At 35.5% G+C, this 21,311-nt stretch overlaps 2 protein-coding genes across 5 annotated transcripts in view; one reads left to right on the top strand and one right to left on the bottom strand.

Annotated features, from left to right (window-relative positions):
- Positions 1–21,311, bottom strand: part of CUNH4orf19 (chromosome unknown C4orf19 homolog) — a 174,353-nt gene that overhangs the window by 57,302 nt on the left and 95,740 nt on the right. The window lies entirely within an intron of this gene.
- LOC107138940 (tubulin-specific chaperone A-like) lies at positions 2,209–2,394 on the top strand. The gene has a single exon (XM_048784081.1). The coding sequence runs from the start codon at positions 2,209–2,211 to the stop codon at positions 2,392–2,394; it is 186 nt and encodes a 61-aa protein (XP_048640038.1).

Below are 21,311 nucleotides of genomic sequence, written 5' to 3'. Positions count from 1 at the left end.
GACTCTCAACCTCTGTGCTGTTTCTTACACCAAAAAAGGCCATTGGTTAAAGGTGCATATATACACTTTCATTTTGGCTCATTGTTTTTAATTGGTTGCTCAGATACCTGGAGGCTTAGGTTCCCCCAGTTCAGTTGAGCTACTGACCAGGACAACTGGATATCCACATACAAAGAACTGCAGTTGAGACCTACCTCACACCATGATATAGAAAAAAACTAATTAATAAATGGATTGTACATCTATATGTTCTTGGTGTTTCATTGTAAACATAAACACAGCCACAGAATGGGAGAAATATATGAAGACAATACATTTGATAAGTGTCAATAATCTAGAACACATGGAGAACATCACTTTGAAAAGACAAATAAAAATTAATTAAGAAATGGGCAAAGGGGGGCTGGGTTTCTGATTCAGTGGTAGAGCTCTTGTCTAGAATTTGTGAGGCACCGGGTTTGATTCTCAGCACCACATATAAATAAATGAATAAAATAAAGGTCCATCAATGTCTAAAAATACTTTTTATTTTTTATAAATGGGAAAATAACAAGAAGAGACATTTGTCCAAAGAAGATCAGCAAATGTCCAACAATCATATGAACGGACACCCAACATCATTAAGCATGGTGGAAATACAAACAAAACAAAACAAAAATCACAGTAGGACAGTACTTCTTATGCACAGTGCTATCTATTTTTGGACAGATGGAGTATAAGAAGTGTTAGAAAGACTGTGGAGAAATTGGAACTCTTTACTATTGGAAACGTAAAATGGTTCAGTGGCTGCCATGGTGGTTTTTCCCAAAAGTTAAGCCACATTACCATATGGCACAGTGATCCAACTTCTAGGTTTATACCTCAAGTAACCAAAATCTGGAACTCAAACAAATACTTGTATTTTGATTTTTTTTCACAGCAACGTTTTTCTCACATGATAGAACCAATGCAAAAGTCCATCAAGAGATGAATGGAGAAGTAAAGTGTGGTATATATGTGAAATGGAACAATATCCAAGACTAAAAAGTAATGAAATACTGATACATGTGTCAATGTGCATAAAACTCAAATTATGCGAGACACAAGAAGTCGCATATTGTATGTTCCCACTTGTTAGGAAATATCTAGAGGAGTCGTTCCACAATGACCAAAAGAACATTTTTGGTGGCTAGGTTCTCAGGGAAGGGGAGAATGAAGACTGCGTCATGTTTAGCTGTTTTCTTCTAATAGGATGAAAATTATTTAAGACTAGATAGAGGCAGTGGTTTCATGGCACTGTGAATGTGCTAAGCACCATCAAATTGTTAAATTCTAAAATTGATTAATTTAATTTAATGTCCTTTGATGTCCACTTATAAAAGCATACTAAAACAATTATAAGGATAGTAGGATTGATAGTCCTTGCCACACTCCTAAATGAACAAAAGAAAATACAAAATGAGTTGAATATTACAATTGGTGTCCATGTATAAGCGTATGCATAAGCACAGTGGAAATATGACTGAGATTTGCAAAAACTGCAAATAATTGGGTTATTTTGACCTTTTATAAAGCAAAATGTTCTTATAATATTTTAATAACATTCTATGAAATCGTGGCTATGGACTTTCAGATTTCCAAGAAGAGTAATCTACACAACTAGGAAGTTTCTTGAACTCAAAGTGGAGAACACTCAAGCAGATTACAACACAGACACATCAACATGAAACTCTTGAAAATGAAAGATCAAGAGACAACCTTAAGAGCAGAAAGACAGAAGTGGATCATCATGTATGTCGAGTCTTCAGTAAGGTCAACAGCTCACTTTTCATTAGGACTATGGATATTAGAAGATGATGGGGTGAAATATTATAAGTCCCGAAGGAAAAAGTCTGCCAAGCAAGAATTCTATACCTAGCATAGCTATAACCCGTAAACCTGATAGAAAATTGGAGATATTTGTACATAAAGAAAATCATGAAAGAATTTTCTTTAGCAATCCTGGCAAAAATGGAAATGGGCTCCAGTTTGCCCTGGTTTTCCACTCCCTCTTCATTGGAACTCCAGGGACCATGGCTGACTTCTTTTAATGAGGCAGATCAAGATCAAGAATGGTATGGTGACAATCAAGAGAGCAAATGACTGGTCAATGGAAAAGTGATGAACAAAAAAGCAGAAAAATTACAAGAAAAACATTTAAATGGATGAAAGCTGAAGGTGGTGACAGTTATGCCTTTGAAAAAGCATTCAGAGGTTCTGCTAGAGTCGCACATGATGACCCCAGTTTGCCAGCGCAGGTTAGAGGCCCCCTATACCAACCTTCAGCAAATGTTGGAAAGAGGAAAAGACTTGAAGGGAGCTCAGGAATATAAAGAAACACATTCGTTACTGTACTCAGTGGAGATAGAGGCCTGACACTTTTATGTATGGAGTGTCTTCTACCTTAAAGCTTAGGATCTGTTCTGCAGTTCTTTACATTTGACCACTGGTCTTCTGTGTTCGAGTAGTACTCAGGGAGTCCTTTAGGCTGCAATGAAGTGAGATGCAGTGAAAGCAATGTTAAGAAGGCATAAAGCTGTGAAAAATTATTGTAGATAAAAAAATCCTTAAGGTGATAATTCAAACATCCAACTGAGGGCATGAGAAAATGCTGACCAAACAGAATTCACAACAAGCAGAAGAAAAGAGATAAGATTGTCAGGGAGAGAAGTTGAGAACTAAGAAATGAAAAAGAAAATTAGCATAGCCAAAATTCGTCCTTTGATAATATCTGCAAAACTGACAATAAATCACTTAGATGAAACACAAAGAAATGGAGAGGAATTAAATAATTAAATTATAAATGGAAGATGGAACATTACCATTGGCCTTTAATAAAATAAATAAGTATGGACAAAATTCCTAGAAAGACATAAGTTGTCAAAACTGTGTAGGAAGAAAAAAGGATAATCTGTATGTAACAAGGGAATAGATGGTATTAGAAGTAAAACAATAAATAGAAGTAGAACAAACAACAGAGCTGGCCCAAAAGGAAATCCCATGGGCCAGCTGGCTACACAGGTGAACTGTAAAAACATTTGAAGATAAGTTAACAGTACACATTCACAAATTCCTGCCCAAAATAAAGGGAGAAGGAATGTTTTTCTACTCATTTTAACCATTACCTTGTTAACAAACCAGATAGTAACATTGGTAGAAAAGGAAAAACAAAAAAGGACTCCAAAGTCAAAAGAGAAGGGACTTCTTAAACTTGATTGAGGGTATCTAAGGAAAACGCAAAGGTAACAGCAAACTTAATGGTGAAAGGGGAGTTTCCTGCCTAGCATTACGAACAAAGAGAAGTGTCCTGGCACCATCTGTATTCAACATCATACTGGAGGTTCTAGCTAGGGAAAGTAGGAAAGAAAAAGAAAGGGAGGGCAACCAGATAGCAAAAAAAAAAAAAAAAATGAGTTAAGTGATCATTCCACGATCTTGTGTGTAGTTAATACACAAGAATCCACAAAACTGTCGGGGTAATGCACCTTCCCCCTAAGATTCCAAGAAAGAAGACCAACATACAAAAAGCTTCTGTACTTCCATATGCTAGTAATGAAAATGGAATTGGAAAGCTTTCATTTAGACTAGCATTGAAAGGAATAAAATCATTAGGATTAAATTTAACAAAAGAGGTGCAAGGACTTGATTGCACATGGGAAGAAACAAAAATAAAGTTTTTGAAAAGATTCAAGGCTTTCAATGTATGGGGAAACAAATGCTGTTCACATATAGGAAGACAGTATTTCAAGACAGAAATATTCCATCTGTAGTTTAAATGAAACTCCTATCGACACCTCAGTTGACTGTTTCACTGACACTGCAAAGCTGATACTAAAATTCCTATAGAGAAAAGATGAGCAAACTAAGCTCAGCAACATGGCAGAATGGAATTTTCCAGAAAAATAAATCTGGACAGCTATCCCTGCACAAAATTACCTTCATCAGGGAGCTAAGGAATCCGGGTGATAGGTTACAGCATGTGGGTATAGCACAGATTTAAAATAGACCCCTTGAAGAAGGTAGAAATGACAGCTTCACACTACCTGTGTCACCTCTCCTGCCGACTAAGGATGATAACCTCAGAAAAGTTACCCTCAACATGCTGAAAAGAAAATGAAGTGAACCACTGACAGTATCACAGATCCCAGAACCATGCCTAGCTCAGTGAAACTCAGTGCCAGTGTAGAACCTGTGGAACCAGGCTACAGGCTGGCTTCTACACACTCACGTTTCTGTTCACACCCAGCACCAGGCTGGTTGCAGGCTCATTTACCAAGCCTTTCTGGTGTCCACCAACAGCCTGTGTGCCTGGGTTCTGGACTGACATTCTAGACGACCCAGCATGCCTGCCCAACCATTGTTGGGCCACCCCCACAGACCCAGGCTCTAGGCCCACCCCAGCACACCTACGTACCAGCCACCTATGCACCACATACTGAACCCAAGCATTAGGCCATACCACACAAGCACTCCAGCAGCAAATTCACCCATGAACTCTGAAAGATGGCCTGCTCAGAATCAATCTCTGGATCTACTGAATGCCAAATGATTTTCCCTGAATAATCTGGTCTCTGGAGACCAAACCGGTGCCTTCCCCTTCACAGAAACCAATGCATGACCACAAGTATCATGAACAATCAGGGAATCACAACACCAGCAAAATGCCAATGTACAGCACCAGTACATGACCCTAAAGATGTCATTGCTTGACAATGTATTCCAAATAAATGACTTAAGTCAGATCATTAAAATGCAAAGGAACACAAATAGATAATGAACATTAATGCTGGGCACAGTGGTGCATGCCTGTCATCACAGCGCCTCGAGAGGCTGAGGCACTATGATCACGAGTTCAAAGCCACCCTCAGCAGGTGAGGGTGCTAAGCAACTCAGTAAGACCCTGTCTCTAAATAAGATACTGCTGATAGTCTTTGGTTGGGGTACTCCTTTTCATGTGATGAGTCACCTTTCGCTTGCTTGGGGATGTGGCTCAGTGGTCGAGTGACCCTGAGTTCAATTCTGGGTCCCTCACCCCCCATCAAAAGAAAAGAAAATGAATATTATCAAGCAAACAATGCAAAAATAAAACGAGAAGACAAAACAAAGCGATATAAATCATGAAAGAAACAAAAACAGAAATTCCGGAATGCAAGAACACAATGACCAAAATAAAAAATTCCATAGAGAACTTTCATAGCAGTTTCCATCATACAGAAAAATGGATCAGTGAGCCCAAAGAGAGGAGCTTTGTAATTTAGCCAGTTGGAGGAATGAAAAGAAAACCAAAGAGTGCAGGAAGCCCATGAGTTTTATGGGGTGCGATCAAATGAACTAATATATGCATTATGGGAGTATAATAAGGTGGAGAGGAAGAGAAAGGGGTGGAAAAGCTTATGTAAAAATAAAACAGCTGAACACTTCCAAGACTTGAGGAGCAATAGAGTAATACAGACAGCCAGTATCACCCCAAATCAGGCAATTTATGTGTTGTCACCAAAATGGCAGCATAGAAACAGTGAGATTTCTCTCTCCCACAGGAAACCAATTACAACTACCCTGTGGCAAACTTAGAGCCAACACATTACTGAGACACTGTATTATAATCAAACTTTTCTAAACAATGAATAGGGAGAATTTTGAAAGAAGCAAGAGAAAGGTGACTCATTACATGAAAAGGAATACCCCAACTCAAGACTATCAGCAGAATTCTCAACAGAAGGGTGTCCTTTGGGAAAAAAATGGAAGGTACAGATATCCCCACACAGAACAAAATAGCTGTCAGACTTCATCACCCTGGAAATGCCTTACAGCAATTACTAAAGGGAGTTCTTGATGTTAAAGGAAAAGACACTAACAACATGAAATCATGTCAAAGTACAAAACTCAGTGTAAACAAACTATATATATATATATATATATATATATATATATATATATATATATATACACACACACACACACACACACACACACACACAGTCAAGTTTCAAATACAGTTATGCTTTAATGGTGGTACAAATATAACTACTACTTCTGGTTATGTGGAAAAGAAATACACTCCTGAACAATGGGGCCAAAGAAGAAATCAAAGGAGAGATAAATGGAATGTGTTCTTACCAAAACAGCAGAACAGATACAGAATATAAAGAGTAGACCTTTTGTTTGTTCCAAGATGTCACTGTAAAACAGACACTGGTCACCAAAGATATTATGTAAGCCTCATGTTAACCACAGAGGGGAAATCCTTAGTAGGGGCCAAAGAAGAAATTAAAGGAGAAATAAATGGAATGTGTTGTCACCAAAACGGTGGAACCGAAACAATGAGCCTTCACTCTCCCACAGGAGGCCAGAACACATCAGAACTTGAAACTGAGTCTGTGACCATCCCTTTAGGCCAGAGAGCAGTAGAGAGCTGGGTCTGGGAGTGAATCATAAGAAACATCAGCAATTCTGACAACACCCCCTCCAACAGCAACAAGTTCTGTGAGGAAAATTCCATGCAGTCTTCCAGTTTCAAGGCTAAACAAATATGTTGCTACATCAGCTACCAGGAGGGTTGCCAAAGCCTGTAGGATCAAGGCTCCTTAAGACAGCTGAAGCAAAAATAAAACTAAATATGAAGCAGAGGTGGGGCTAGTCAGAGCTAGGCACAGACCTCTGGTAATTTCTGAGAGGCTCTATCGAAATGCGCCATGCTGCAGGAGACCTGCCTTACTGGTCCTTCAGAAGGGAGTCCCACGCAGGCCTTCCTGTGCATTCTCACTGTATGTTAGGGTTCCTCTTCAGGATCATTTAGATCTTACATCTTGCTCAATTCAAAATCATTAAAAAATTGTCAGCAACCTGAGCTTAGCTCGCCATCTTGTGTCTAAAGGAGGCATTTACTTTGGATTAAGGGAATTCAGCAACCTGTCTGTATACATCACTAGAAAGATATAACATTAAAAACAGGCACAGATGGAACGGCAAGGTGCCGCAACAAAATCAGCTCCATGCTCTCCTCTTCCTCCATGAAGAGGAATCAAAATAAATAAATGGATGCATTTATTTAAATAATGGATGCTGACACTGGACTTCAGCAAGGTAGAGTTGAGAATGCGTAAAGACACAGAGACCTGGAATAGCAGCATAGAGGATGGGATATAATACACTGGCAACCACAAACCCAGTTGCCCAGATGGAGGGACACCCTACTTCAGGGGAAAAGTGAAGGAGGGGGTCCCACCGGGCCTCTTCATTGTGCAAGCAAAGAACCTCCGGCACAGATGGCGTTAACCCAACCCTATTGGCTTGGAAAATCCAAAAGGAAATTCTTAGAGTCTGAATCGTAGCTTTTCTCCTAATAAGGAACTTGAAATGTTATGCACTCAATTCCTGGAGCACGGATTGCTGCAGCATGCACAAATTATTGGAACTGGAGCTACAACCATAACCCAATATTGACATCATGCTGCTGGGCCTGAGGGCACTTGGTGGCCCCAGCCACCTCGGTAATAAATTCAAGGGTCAAAGTCAGCCACATGATACCCTATTTGATTCAAGTCACAAAGGTAGTCTGAATCACCTTATAATTTTTCTGAGCCAATTCCCTGATAGACCAGAGCCACTTCTACAGTCCCGGCCACCACTGGGCCTGAGTGGACATTCCACTCCACGATTAATGTCCCCAACTCTTGTGGACCAACCTTAACCATCCAATCTCTTAAAACATAAACATTCACATACACATACATGCATACATACACAAACATAAACACACACTTATGGTAATGAGTCAGGCTATAAGACGAGAACTTTTCTACTAGTTCTTTGGAAGGGAGTCACATGCTGGTTTTGCCATGCATTCTGAGTGCAGCTTTGTGGGTAGTTTCCAAACAATTTAGGTTGAACAGTTTGCCAGTTTCAATTTTTTTCCCAATATTGTGAGGGCTTTATACCACAGCTGAAGAATCAACCCACTGTACTCCCTGCTTCTTCCATCATCAACTTCACTGTGGCAGTAGTCACACATTGGGTGAACCACCCATATTTCTCAACATGCTACTCCATCCTGTATGACCAGTGTCCTCCCATAGCCCCTGGAGACAAAGGGTTCTCTCAACCCACCACCTCATGCACCAAAATCAAACTACTGGAATAAAGCCAAATAACCTATAAGAACACTATTGCATGACAGCCAACTGGAGCCAAATTCAATGTAGTGTCACTTACAAAACCAACACCCCAGGTCACATCTTCAAGAGAAAGACATTTACAACCAGCATCAGCTTATAAAGGTGTTAAGACAATCGTACACCAGATATGCATATCTTGATGTACTGTCCCAAGAGATATGAAAAATATAAAACAAAGTAACATGACACCAACAGAACAAAATAACTGTGTACCATTAGACATCAAAGGAAATAATATTGAACAAATGCCTGATTAAAAGTACAGAAAACTGATGATAAGAGAACAGGAATCAAGAGAACACAGATGGACAACTCAATGACAATAAGAAGAAAATATCATGATATGAGCAAGAATTTTGGAAGAGGATGAAGATCTTGAAAAAGAGCCAAAGAGAAATAAAGGAAGTGAAGAACTCAACACATCAAGAGAAATACAAATGAAATCCTCCAAAACAGTGTGGGTTCCAAGAAAGTCTACTTTTGATCAAGCACAGGAAGGAACAATATCCCTATCAGTATTTGCAGGATCCCTGTCAGAACAAAAATATAGGGGTAAAATGGCAGACTTCTGGATGTAATGGACAGACTTATAGATTTCAAGGCCTTTTGGAAAACATAAAAAAGGAATACTCACATTTATTGCATAAATGAAGGTGAAGAATATAGAAATCCTATTCAAAGAAATCATAGTTGGAGTCATCCATAACCTCTTGGGACAGATATATACATGCATACGTGGGAGGTCCGCTGAAATACAAAGAGATATGACCCATAAAGTTTGTCACAGTGGAATATTTTAGACAAACTGTTACATGTAGGAGATAAGGAAAGAACTGAAGAAACTGGATAAGTGTTCAGTGTAGCCCCACTAGACAAACCACATGCTTCATAGAAGAAAACTTACAGGTCAGGAGGAAATGAAATGACATCCATGTTGGGAGAGAAAATGAATGCCAACCAAGTAATCTATAGTCAGAGAGGCTCTCTTTTGTGGAAAAATAATTAAGACCATCTAAGACAAGCAAAAGCTGAAAGTCTTAATCAAAACCATGTTAGCCTTACAAAAGATGTTTAAGGGATCTCCACATCCAGAAGTGAAAGAAAGATCACTGTCATCGTGAAAGTATAATGGTCCATCCAAAAGAGCAAGTACACAAAGGAAAAACAAAAATAACCAAATATATTTGGCACAGTAAACAAAAAACCCATGGATATGAATGAGAAAAGTAGAGGAAGAACAAAGCATATTGAGAAAGAGAGAGAGAAAATTAACAAGATGACAGGAATATATGCTGACCTTTCAATAATAAACATTCTTGTTAATGCACTTAATTCTCCCAAGTAAAAGATATAGTCTTGTGGAATAGAAAACAACAACTACTACCCATGGTATGCTATCTATAAAAACACACTACTCAAGAAACTACAAACAGAGACTAAAGCAAAATAATGGAAAAATCATTCATCAAAAAATCAATTCAAATTAAGCAACACAAAACAGACATTTTTATAACAAAGTAACCAGGAGAGGGAGAGAGAGAGAGAGAGAGAGAGAGAGAGAGAGAGAGAAACTGTGAGAAGAGTCAAGGACGACCACCATATAATAATCAAGGGATCACTGCTACAGGAAGAAAATGAGTGTAAGTGCACCTGCCCCTAATGTTGGAGCACCCAGTAACACTATTAGATCTCTTGGGAGAGATAGGATCCAGTAGAGTAGTAGTAGGTGACTTCAACACCTTACTTTCACCAGTAGACAGATCATCTGGACAAAATATCAATATAGAAATTTCAGATTTAACCTACCCTACAGAATAATGGGCCCCAACAGAAAATTAAAGGATATTAAGCCAAAAAACTGAACAGCATGTGTTCTTTTCCTCAGCACATGAAACAAATACAAGACTTACAAAAGCCAAAAGGCAACCTTTCTGATCACAATAGAATAAAACTAGAAATAAAAATTAAAACAAAATACAGTTTGAATCTATGCTAAAATATGGAGTCAGAAAATGACATCCTGCTTGAATAATGTGTGATAGAAGCAATCATTAAGGAAATATAAAAAATGTTTTGCCCCCCCCCAATGAAAATGAAAATGAAATATGACATACTAAAAGTTATGGGATAAAGGAAAATTGTGATCATGAGGGTATTTGATAACAATAACTACCTACATCAAAAAAAAAAAGATTTCAAAATGCAGAAGAATAGAAAACACCTAACATTGCATACCAAGGATCTAGGAAAGAAAGAACAGAGCAATCTACTCTGAGCAGAAGACGAGAGATAACATCAAAGGAGAAATAAGTGAAGACTGAAAATAGAATATAAATGATCTGTGACATGCAGAGATATTTTCTTTAAAAGTTTAAAAATTATTAATAAAACTTTATCGAGAATAACAGGTGAAAAATGCTATACAGATTTAATGGAATTTCTATTGAAAGTTCAAAGACATTCTTCATAGAAGTAGAACAAGCATTCATGAAAATCATTTGGAAAGATAAGGGAGCCAGAATAGCCAAAGCTATCCTTAGCAAGAAACGTGAAACAGGAGGCAACACAGTACCAGACGTTAAATTATAGTACAGAGCTGCAGTAATAAACACAGCATGGCATTGGCACTAAAGCAGACACATACAGCAATGGTGCAGAATAGAAGACACAGAGACAAACCCCCATAAATAGAGTTATCACATACTATACAAAGGTGCAAAAAATACATTGGAGAATGATTGCTTCTTCAACAAATGATGCTGGGAAAACTGGAAATTCTTATGTAGGAAAATGAAATTAAACCTCTATCTCTTACCCTGAAAAACACTCAACTTAAAGTGGATCAAGGACTTAGGGATTAGAATAGAGACACTGTGCTTAATGGAAGAAAAAGTAGGCCCAAATCTACATCATGTCAGCTTAGGAACTGACTTCCTTACCAAGATTCCTAAAGCACAAAAGTAAAATTAAAAAAGAAAAACATTAAATCAGATGGAGTCAAACTAAAAAGCTTCTTCACAGCAAAGTAAACAATCACAAAGGTGAAGAAAGAGCCTATAGAATGGGAGAAAATCTTTGCCACCTGCGCCTCAGATAGAGCATTAATCTCCTGGAGATATAAAGAACTCAAAAAACTTAGCAACAAAAAACAAACAAACAAACAAATAAATAAATAACCCAATCAATTACTGGGCTAAGGAATTGAACAGAAACTTGACAGAAGAAGAAATACAATCAATCAACAAATATACGAAAAAAAATGTTCAACATCTCTAGCACTTAAAGAATTGCAAATTAAAACTGCACTGAGATTTCATTTCACTCCAGTCAGAATGGCAATTATCAAGAATACAAGCAACAATGAATATTGTCAAGGATTTGGGGAAAAGGTACACCCATACCTTGCTGGTGGGAGTGTAAATTGGTGCAACCCTCCTATAAAGCAGTGTAGAGACTCTAGTAAACTTGGAATGGAACCACTATTCAACCAAGTTATTCCATTCCGCGGCATATACCCAAAGGACATAAAATCAGCCACATCAACACTTATAGCAGCTAAAATCACCATAACTAAACTTTGGAACCAAATTAGGTGCCCTTCTACAAATGAAAGGATAAAGAAAATGTGACACATACACACACACACACACACACACATACATATACATACAATGGAATATTACTCAGCCATAAAGAAGAAGGAAATTGTTGAAATCGCTGGTTAAAGGATGGAACTGGAGAATATCATACTAAGTGACTTATATAAGTAAGCCAATCCCCCAAAAACAAGGGCTGAATGTTTTATCTGATATGTGGTTGCTAACTTACAATAAGGTAGGTAGAGAAGAACAGAAGTACTTCGGATTAGACAAAGGGGAATAAAGGGGAGGGAGCTAGAGTGGGGATAGGAACGATAGTAGAATGAATTGAACATTACTATCCTATATGCATATATGGCCACACCCAATGTAATTCTACATCATGTACAACCAGAAGAATGAGAAGTTATACTCCATACATGTATAGTATGTGAAAATACATTCTACTATCATATATAACTAATTAGAAAAAAATTAAATATTATGAAAATTATTAATTTAAAAAAGAATAGCGGGGGTTGGGAGAAAGATTGGGCACCCACAGAAAATATGAGATGAAAAAGGAGACATTACATCCCACAGAAAGGATCTTTAGGGACAATTACGATGAAATCTATGCTAATGCATTTGAAAAGGTCAAAGAAATGGACAATTTATACATAACCAATCAAAGCTGTAATTATGGGAATATAAAAACCTGAATAGGTCAATGAAGCATAATAAGTTTGAATCAGCCCTAATACATTCACCAAAAAGAAAAGTCCGAGGATTTGGTCGCTTCACTGCCAAATTTCACCAAACATTTAAGGAAGAACAAATACTGATAGTCTCAAACTGTTCCAAGGATTTGGAAGAGAACCCATGCTTCCAAATTCATTCTATAAGGCTTGATATCAAAACATAATGAGAACACATCATCAAGAAAACCATGGACTGAAAACCATACATCTGAAGAATACAGTTGTTATAATAAGTGAAATAAAAGCTAATTCAATCTAGCAGCACATGAAAAAAGGCCATTCTCCATGCTCAAACTGAAATTATTCCAGGGATGCAAAGATGGATCATCATACACACAAAAATAAATGTAATGCATCACATCAAAAGAATGAAGGCTAAAACTGGTATGATTATCTCAATAGGTAAATAAAAAGCTTTCAAAAACATTCAAAATTACTTCATGATAAAAATCTACCAAATTGGTTAAAGAAATGTTGATCACACTTGAACATGATCAAGGCCATATGCAGCAAACTCACTGAGCAACCTCCTACTGAATGGGGAAAAGATATTTTTTCCTATATGAGTCATTCAATAAACTACCGGAGGTTTTGGCCAGAACAGTTAGGCAAGAGAAGAAAATATAGATCATACAAATAGGAAGAAAGGTAAAACTATAGCCATCTCTCCCGATGACATGAGTCTATATGTATATAAAAAAATCAAAGACTTTACCAATAGTATATTAGAACTGACAAATGAATGCAGCAAACTCTCAGGGGGCAAAAATCTGCAGCATTCATGTGCACCAGTAACAAACTTTCTGAGAAAGAAATCAGGAAAGCAATCCCAGATAACAATATATACACGTATATACACATACACACACAGACACACACACATACACACTCACACACACAAACATGCATACATACATACCTGGGAATAAATTATACCATGGAAGTGAAAAACATCTACATAGGATACTATAAAATGCTAATGAAATAAATTTAAGAAGATACAAAGCATTAAAAGACCTCCCATGCTCATGGGTTGAAATAATGAATATTGTTCAAAAGTTCATAATACTCATGGTATTTTATAGGTTCACTAAAGTCCCCATTAGATTGCTAATGACATTCTTCCCACAACTATAAAAATCCAAAATTCATGTGGAATCACAAAGACTGTAAAGATCCAAAGCAATCTTGAATGAAAAAAAAAAAATACGGAGCTGGAAACATCACAAATCATGATGTGCATCATGATTTCAAGATGCACATCAGATTTGGTAATGCAAATCACATCGCACTGGCATATAAACGGACAGAGAACATCGTGGACACAATCGAGATCCCAGAATGAAACACCCACATAGCCAATATATTCTTGACAAAGGTCCCAAAATATCTGCATTGGAGAGGAGATAACCTTCTCAAAAAATGTCTTTAGAAAATCCAATATCTATGTATAATGGATTGAAATGTCATGCTTATTTCACACTCTGTAGAAAAATTGATCAGCATGGATCAAATACTTTAATGAAAGAGCTGAAACTTTTAAATTATAAGAAAACTTATGTGACTAAATGAATAGATTTAAAAACATATCCTTATCACCATAAGCAATGATTATTTTATGAAACTCAGAGGATAAATAAATAAATAAACAGTAAATATAGATAAATAATTTTAGATAGTTAACTTCTGCACAGCAATGAGCACAATTGATAAAGAGCCAATGTACTATAAGGAAGAAAATATATGCCACATCAGAATGTTAATATATATTTGTTAAAATATATATAAACAAATGTAAATATAGAAACTGATAAAATACTTAACTAAACAAGAACTATTTAACTAGACAACAAATCAAAACAAGAAATACTTAACTATACAAGAAATCAAATTAAAATTTGTGAATGATCTGCATAGGTGGTCCTCAGAAGAAGAAATGCCAAAGGTAGTCGCTCAGAATGAACAAGAAGAATCCTAACATGTAAGAAGAAAACAGTAGTAAATGTAAAACACAACAGTCAACATACATATACAGAAAATCTCAAAAACACTCCAACATCATCAGGGTGTGTGTGTGTGTGTGTGTGTGTGTATGTGTGTGTGTCCCATTCTCCTTAAAAGGCAGAACTAATAAAACAGATTTAAACTGGAAACAAATTGTGAAGCAATGTACAACATAAATATATGAAAATTGTAACATTAGTATTATAAATATGTAACAGTAACTAGATGTAATTTGTGGAGTTTTATTCCATTTGTTTCTTGTTGCGTGGTATCAAAACAAGTTGCTCTCTTCCTAGAATAAGTTGTTGTAAAAAGAACATATTTTTGTAAGCCTCATTGCAACCACAAATCAAAATGCATGATAGGTAGACTAGAAATCAAATATCTAAAGCCTACTACTTACAGAAAATCTATGAGATGAAGAAATGATTTATAAAGCACATAGAAAACCAGAAAGAATAGGTAGCAAAAATTACTTACAACTCACTTATTACCATGAATATATATGGATTGATTTCTCTAATTAAAGATATGGAATGGATAGAACAAGCAGATTAAAAAAGAAAACAAGAACCAAGTGTGTCCTATATATAGGAAACTCACTTCAGTGATAAGGACATGCATGGACTGAATGTGACCTCATGCAACATTTATTCCATTAAACATTTTTTTCCTGTATTCGTTGATCACTTGTATCTTTTTTTTTCTATTGAGAAATTTCTGTTGATCTCTTGTCCATTTATTGATTTGGTTTTCTGGGGTTGGGAGCTTGGTGTTTATTTTTTTAAGTTCTGTTTATATTCTGGATATGAATCCCTTTTTGGAGGACTAGTTGTCAAATAATCTCTCCCATTCGATAGTTTATCTCTTCACACACTCCCATACAATAATACCAATTCTTCTGTTATGCAGAAGGTTTGTAATTTGTTATGAAAAAGCTTTTTTAACCTGGTGCTATTACACTTAGTTATTCTTGGTTTTATTTCTTCAGTGGTCTATTTAAGGAAGTCTTGCATGATCCAATGTGTTGGAGTTCTGACCCTGTTTTATGTTTTCACAGTTACAAATTTTCTGGTCTAATTCCTGGATCTTTGATCCACTTTCACTTGAGTTTTGTGCAGGGTGGAAAATAAGGAAGTAACTGTATGTTTCCACATATGGATATCTAGTTCTCTGAGCACAATTTGTGAAAAAGTCTATCTTTTTCCCAAAATGTGTTTTTGGCACCTTTGTCAAATATCAGATAACTGCAAGCATAAGTCTTTGTTTCTGTGTCTACTACTCTGTTCCATTGGTCTTCATGTCTATTTTTATGCCACTACGATGCTGTTTGTGTTACTGCAGGTCTGTGGATAATTTGAGTTCAGATATTTGGATGCTTCCAGCATTCCTCTTCTTGCTCAGTATTCCTTTGGCTATTCTGGGTCTTTTACTTTTTCATACTAATTTTAGCACTGTTTTTTCTCTAGTTCTGTGAAGAATGTCATTGGTATATTGATGGGGACTGCATTTAATCTGTGTATTGCTTTCTGTCATATGGCTATTTTGACAATATTATTTTTATCAATCCAAAACTTGGGGTGTCTTTCCATCCTCTAAAACCTTGTTCAATTTCTTTCTTTGTTATTTAGTAGTTTTCATTTGTAGAGTTCTTTCATCTCTTTGGTTGGATTTACTCCCAAGTTTCTTCTTTTTTCTTTCATTTTTTCTAGGTTATTGTGAATGGAATTGCCGCCCCGCCCCCCGCCCCCGATTTCTTTCACAGCAGACTCCTTATTGGAGTATACGGAAATTTTGACTTCTGTATGTTGATCTTGTATTCTGGTAATTTCCAGATTTTAGAGTTCTGGAATTCTTCTGGTGGAGTGTTTTTGGTTCTCCTAGGACATTTTGTCATCAACAGAGATTATTTGACTTTTTTTTCTTCTTGTATCCATAAAAAGTCCTTCTCTTGCCTGATTTCTCTGGCCAGACTTTCATGGCTTAGGAATAGTAATAGTGGACAGTCCTGGCCTGTTCCTGATTTTAGAGGAAATGCTTTCAATTTTTCCCTGTTCATTATGATGTTAGCTTTAGGTTTTTTCATACTTGGTCTATATGATGCTGATGAGGTAGGTTTCTTCTGTCTTTGTTTCTCCAGGGTTTTTATCATACCTGTTTACTGAATTTTGTCAAAAGCTTTTTCTGCATCTATTGAGCTGATCATATGATTTTTGGTGTTAATTCTATTTATGTGATGAATTGCATTATTTTATATGTACCTTGAAACAATTTTGTATCCCTGCAATGACGTCAATTTGATCATGGTTTCCAGTGTTCTTAATGAAATTAGAATGCAGATTGACAAAATTTGATGAAGGAATTTTGAGTCTGGGCTTGTCAGGGATATTGGACTATTGTTTTCCTTCCTTAATGTGTCTTTGTCTGGCTTTCATTTCATAGTGATACTGGCTTCAGAGAATGAATTTGGAAGTCCCCCTCTTTTTATTTCATGGAATAACTTGAGTGAAATTTTCAAGTATTTCTCTTTAAAGGTCTGGTAGCACTCATCTCACCAGCCTTATGGTCCCAGGCTTTTCTTTCTTGGAAGGTTTTTGATTGCAGCTTCAATGTGCTTACTTGATTCTTCTCTGTTGAGGTCCTCTATTACTCCTGGTTTAATTTAGGCAGGTCAGAAAATTAAATAAGCCAGAAATTTGTCAAAATTTTCTACATTTTCCAATTTCTTGAACAATTACTTTTAAAATAGTTCCTAATTTTACTCTGGATTTCTGTTATGCCTGTGGTACTCTCTCCTTTCTCATCTCTAATTTTGTTGCTTGGGATCTCTCTCTCTCTCTCTCTCTCTCTCTCTCTCTCTCTCTCTCTTAGTTTGAAACATTCATATCAACATTTATAGCAACAAAATTCACAATAGCCAAGTTATGGAGGCAGTCCACAATTCCATCATCAAGTGAATAGATCAAGAAAATGTTGCATACATGAACAATGCAGTTTTACTCAGCCATTGAGAAGAATGAATTTTTCATTTGATGATAAGTGGATGGAACTGGAGAACATCATGCTATGTAACAGAAGACAGACTTAGAATTTCAAAGGTCAAATGTTTTATTTAACATGTGGAAGCTCTACCAAAATAAGAAAATTTAAAAGGGGAGATCTCATGAAATCAGAAGGGAGAATAGAGAACAAGGCAATCATGCAAAATGGAAGAGGGATAGAAAAGGGGAGAAACTTTGCAATGAATTTGACCAAATCATTGTATGTGCTTGTAAAATGGTATCATAATGAAATCCTCTTTGCTGTGTATTCATAATGCATCAAATAGAAAATTTAAAAAAAAATAAATATAAGGAAGACCACTAGCGTAGAGGAAAGGGAGCAGGGCAAGAGAGGAGGGGTATAAAAATGCAAATACTGGGAATGAATTGGAGCAAATTATATCCCATATATATTTGAATAAATAAAAATGAACTCCAATTTTATGTGTAACTATAATGCACCAATAAAAGCAAAAACAAATTAAAAAATCAATTGTTCCAGTACATATGAAAATGAAAACACATATTAGCAAAGCCTGTGGGATATGGAAAATATATTAAAAGGAAGCTTATTTTAATAAAGCCTACATCAAGAAAGTAGAAAAATCACAAATAAGCAATCTAATATTGCATTTCAAGGTAATAGATAAAGGAGAAAAAACTAACCCCTATTTCTAGTAGAAGGAAAGACCTAATAGAGATCAAAGTTGAAATAAAAAAGTAAAGACAGAAATAATGATAGAAAAGTTCAATGAAATATTTTTGCTTGCTTTGATACATCATGTGCTATGTACTATGGTACATGATAGTTGGTATCATTTAGACATTATTATACATATATTATTTTAATTTACTCCAATTCAGTCCTCAGATCCACCTTTCTCTCCTTTCTTATCTCCTCATTATTCCTTTATCTCTGTTCTACAGTTTTTTACCAGTCTACCTTCCACTCATTTATTTATTAAAATATATATATATATATAATTTTTTAAAGAAACAGATTTTTTATGGTGCTGGAGATTGAACCCAGGGCCTTGTGCATGGGAGGCAAGCACTCTACCAGCTGAGTTATATCTACAGCCCCTTATTTATTTATTTTTATGTGGTGCTGATAATTGAACCCAGTGCCTCACAAATGCTAGGCAAGTGCTCTACCACTGAGCAACAACCCCAACCCCTTATTTGTTTATTTTAATTGGTCCTTTATAGATATACATAGAGGTGAAATTCAGTTGTGATATATGGTATATAGACATGGATAGAGTCTAATTTTCTCAAATTTTCTCTGTGATCCTCATCTTTTCCATTCCTCCTCCCTTTGTCTCAAACTCTGTCTTCTACTCCACTGACCTTAGAAAAAAATTATTGTTTTAATGAAAGGAAAATAATTGTCAAACCCGTAGTGCATTTGCAAAAATTGAAAGGACTCAAATAAAGTCAGAAACCAAAATGAAAATATTACAGTAGATACCATAATAGAAAAATTTTGTGGAAAAATATTTGCCAATAAATTGGAAAACACAGTAGAAAAAGATACAATTCTAAATAAATAAAAGCTTCCCAAATAGAACTACACAGACCTAGAAAACCTGGAGAGACCAATCATGAGCAGCAACACTGACTTAGTAATAATAATTGCACCTATAAAGAAACTTTTCAGACACGATGGTTTCAGAGATATATCCTACCAAACATTTGAATAAATAACAGCAATTCTTTTGAAATTTCAAAAATGAGAAAGAGTAAGCTTTCCCATAGTTATTCTATAAGACAAGCATCTCCTTGATATGAAAATTAGTCAAAACAACAACAAAACTACAAGGCAATACATCCAATGAGCATTTACATAACAAAATCTAAAAACAAATACTAGTAAATGGTATTTGAGATTTAGATCATTCACTGTATTTGAGGCAGGATCAATCCAGGGATGCAAGAATGTTTTGAAAATATGGAAATTTATAAACAAATTACACCACATCAACAGAATCAAAAATGAACTATGGTAATTTTAATATATCCTGAAAACATCATTTTATAAAATTCAACACTCCTTTATTGTAAAAAGTAACATATAGTATATGCAGAATGACCATACTTTAACACAGTAAATGCTTAATATAGCAATCTTAGAGCTTATATCTTACAAATGGGAGAAAAATTGAAACCATTCAATATAATACAATGAATAACAAAAGGGATCCAAATTTCTCCTCAAGAAAACAAGTCTTGGCAAGAGCAATTAGTTAAGAAGGAAATCAACAGAATCCAAATTGCTAAATAGAATTCAAGTAGTGTTGTTTGTAAATAACATAGTTTTATGTTTAAATTCCTAATGACCCCTCCAGAGCAATTTTGAAATTCAAAATTCAGTCAGGTTGCAGGATATGGAATTAGCACACAAAATTCATGTCATTTCTATGTGCCAACAATAATCTAAATTAATAATAATAAAAATAGAATAATAATAATAATAAATAACAAAATAATAATAAGAGTAGATTAAGAAATCAAGTCATTTATAGTATGTATAAAAATATCTAGGTGAAAGCAACCAAGAAGTGAAAGATCCTTACAGATAAAATTATACTACTTTGATGAAAGCAATTGAAAAGTAAGCATATATAACAGACTTATTATACAAGCTTAAGAATTTGATTGATATTAAAATATTCACAAAACCCATGTATTTACATATTTAATACAATCTCTATCAAACCACTGTTGTCAGACTTCAATGAAATAGATTTTTTTTAAAAAAAGAACCTAAGATTTGTAAAGAAATACAAAAGATCCAAATCACCAAAACAATCTTGATAAAATAGAAAAAAATTGAAAACTCATAAATAAATTGGGATGCTTATAGTCATATTGTTTTGAAAAACAACATCAGGAACACATATTTGGCAAGGAGACTCTTTATTTAATATTGCTGAATAAATTGGATGTCCATATATGGACAAAGTAGACTATTTATCACCATATAAAACTAGCAACTCAAAATGAACTAACAATCAAATGTAAAACCCAGAATATGAAATTAATAGAAAAAAATCTATGGGAAATGTCCCATGATATTAGATGGGAGAAAGTCTATTTTTAGCATATTAATTACAAAAAAATAGAGGATTTCATTGTGGTATATTCCTTCATTATTAAAATATTATTTTATCATTCTCATTCCCCAGTACCTCCTGCAATGTCCCTTCCTCCCCTTTTTTTTATACTTATGGTGTAAATTCTATTTTGATGAAGAGACATACTTCTTTGTATTTCTGTAGTTCCCATATACCAGACAAAACGTAAGATACTTTTTGCTTTGAGTCAGACTTATTTTGCTCAATATTATCATATCCAGTTCCATGCATTTTTCTGCAAGTGAAGTAATTTTATTATTTATGGCTGATTAAAACTCCATTGAGTATACATACTTTTTTTAACCATTTGTCATTTGAAAGACATCTAGACTGATTCCATAACTTGGCTACAGTGAATTGCACTGCAATAAACATGTGTATTCATGTATCTCTTAAGTTTGATGGATGTCATGGTTTAGATATGAGGTGTCCCTCCAAAAACTCATGGGTGAGACAATACAAGAAAGTTTAGAGGAGAAAAAATTGGGTTCTGACAGCCTAAACCAAATCAGTGGATTAGTGCTCTGATGGGATTAACTAAGTGGCAACTGAGGGTGGGTAGGGTGTGACTGGAGGAAGTAGGTCATTGGGTGCATGC

This window comes from Marmota marmota, unplaced genomic scaffold, assembly GCF_001458135.2.
Source record: "Marmota marmota marmota unplaced genomic scaffold, marMar, whole genome shotgun sequence".
In the NCBI taxonomy this organism is placed as follows: domain Eukaryota; kingdom Metazoa; phylum Chordata; class Mammalia; order Rodentia; family Sciuridae; genus Marmota; species Marmota marmota.
This window is presented reverse-complemented; position numbering and strand designations above follow the sequence as displayed.

Bases quoted from the DNA above. Each gene is read 5' to 3' on its own strand.
- LOC107138940 (XM_048784081.1), top strand. From the start codon at position 2,209: ATGCCTTTGAAAAAGCATTCAGAGGTTCTGCTAGAGTCGCACATGATG.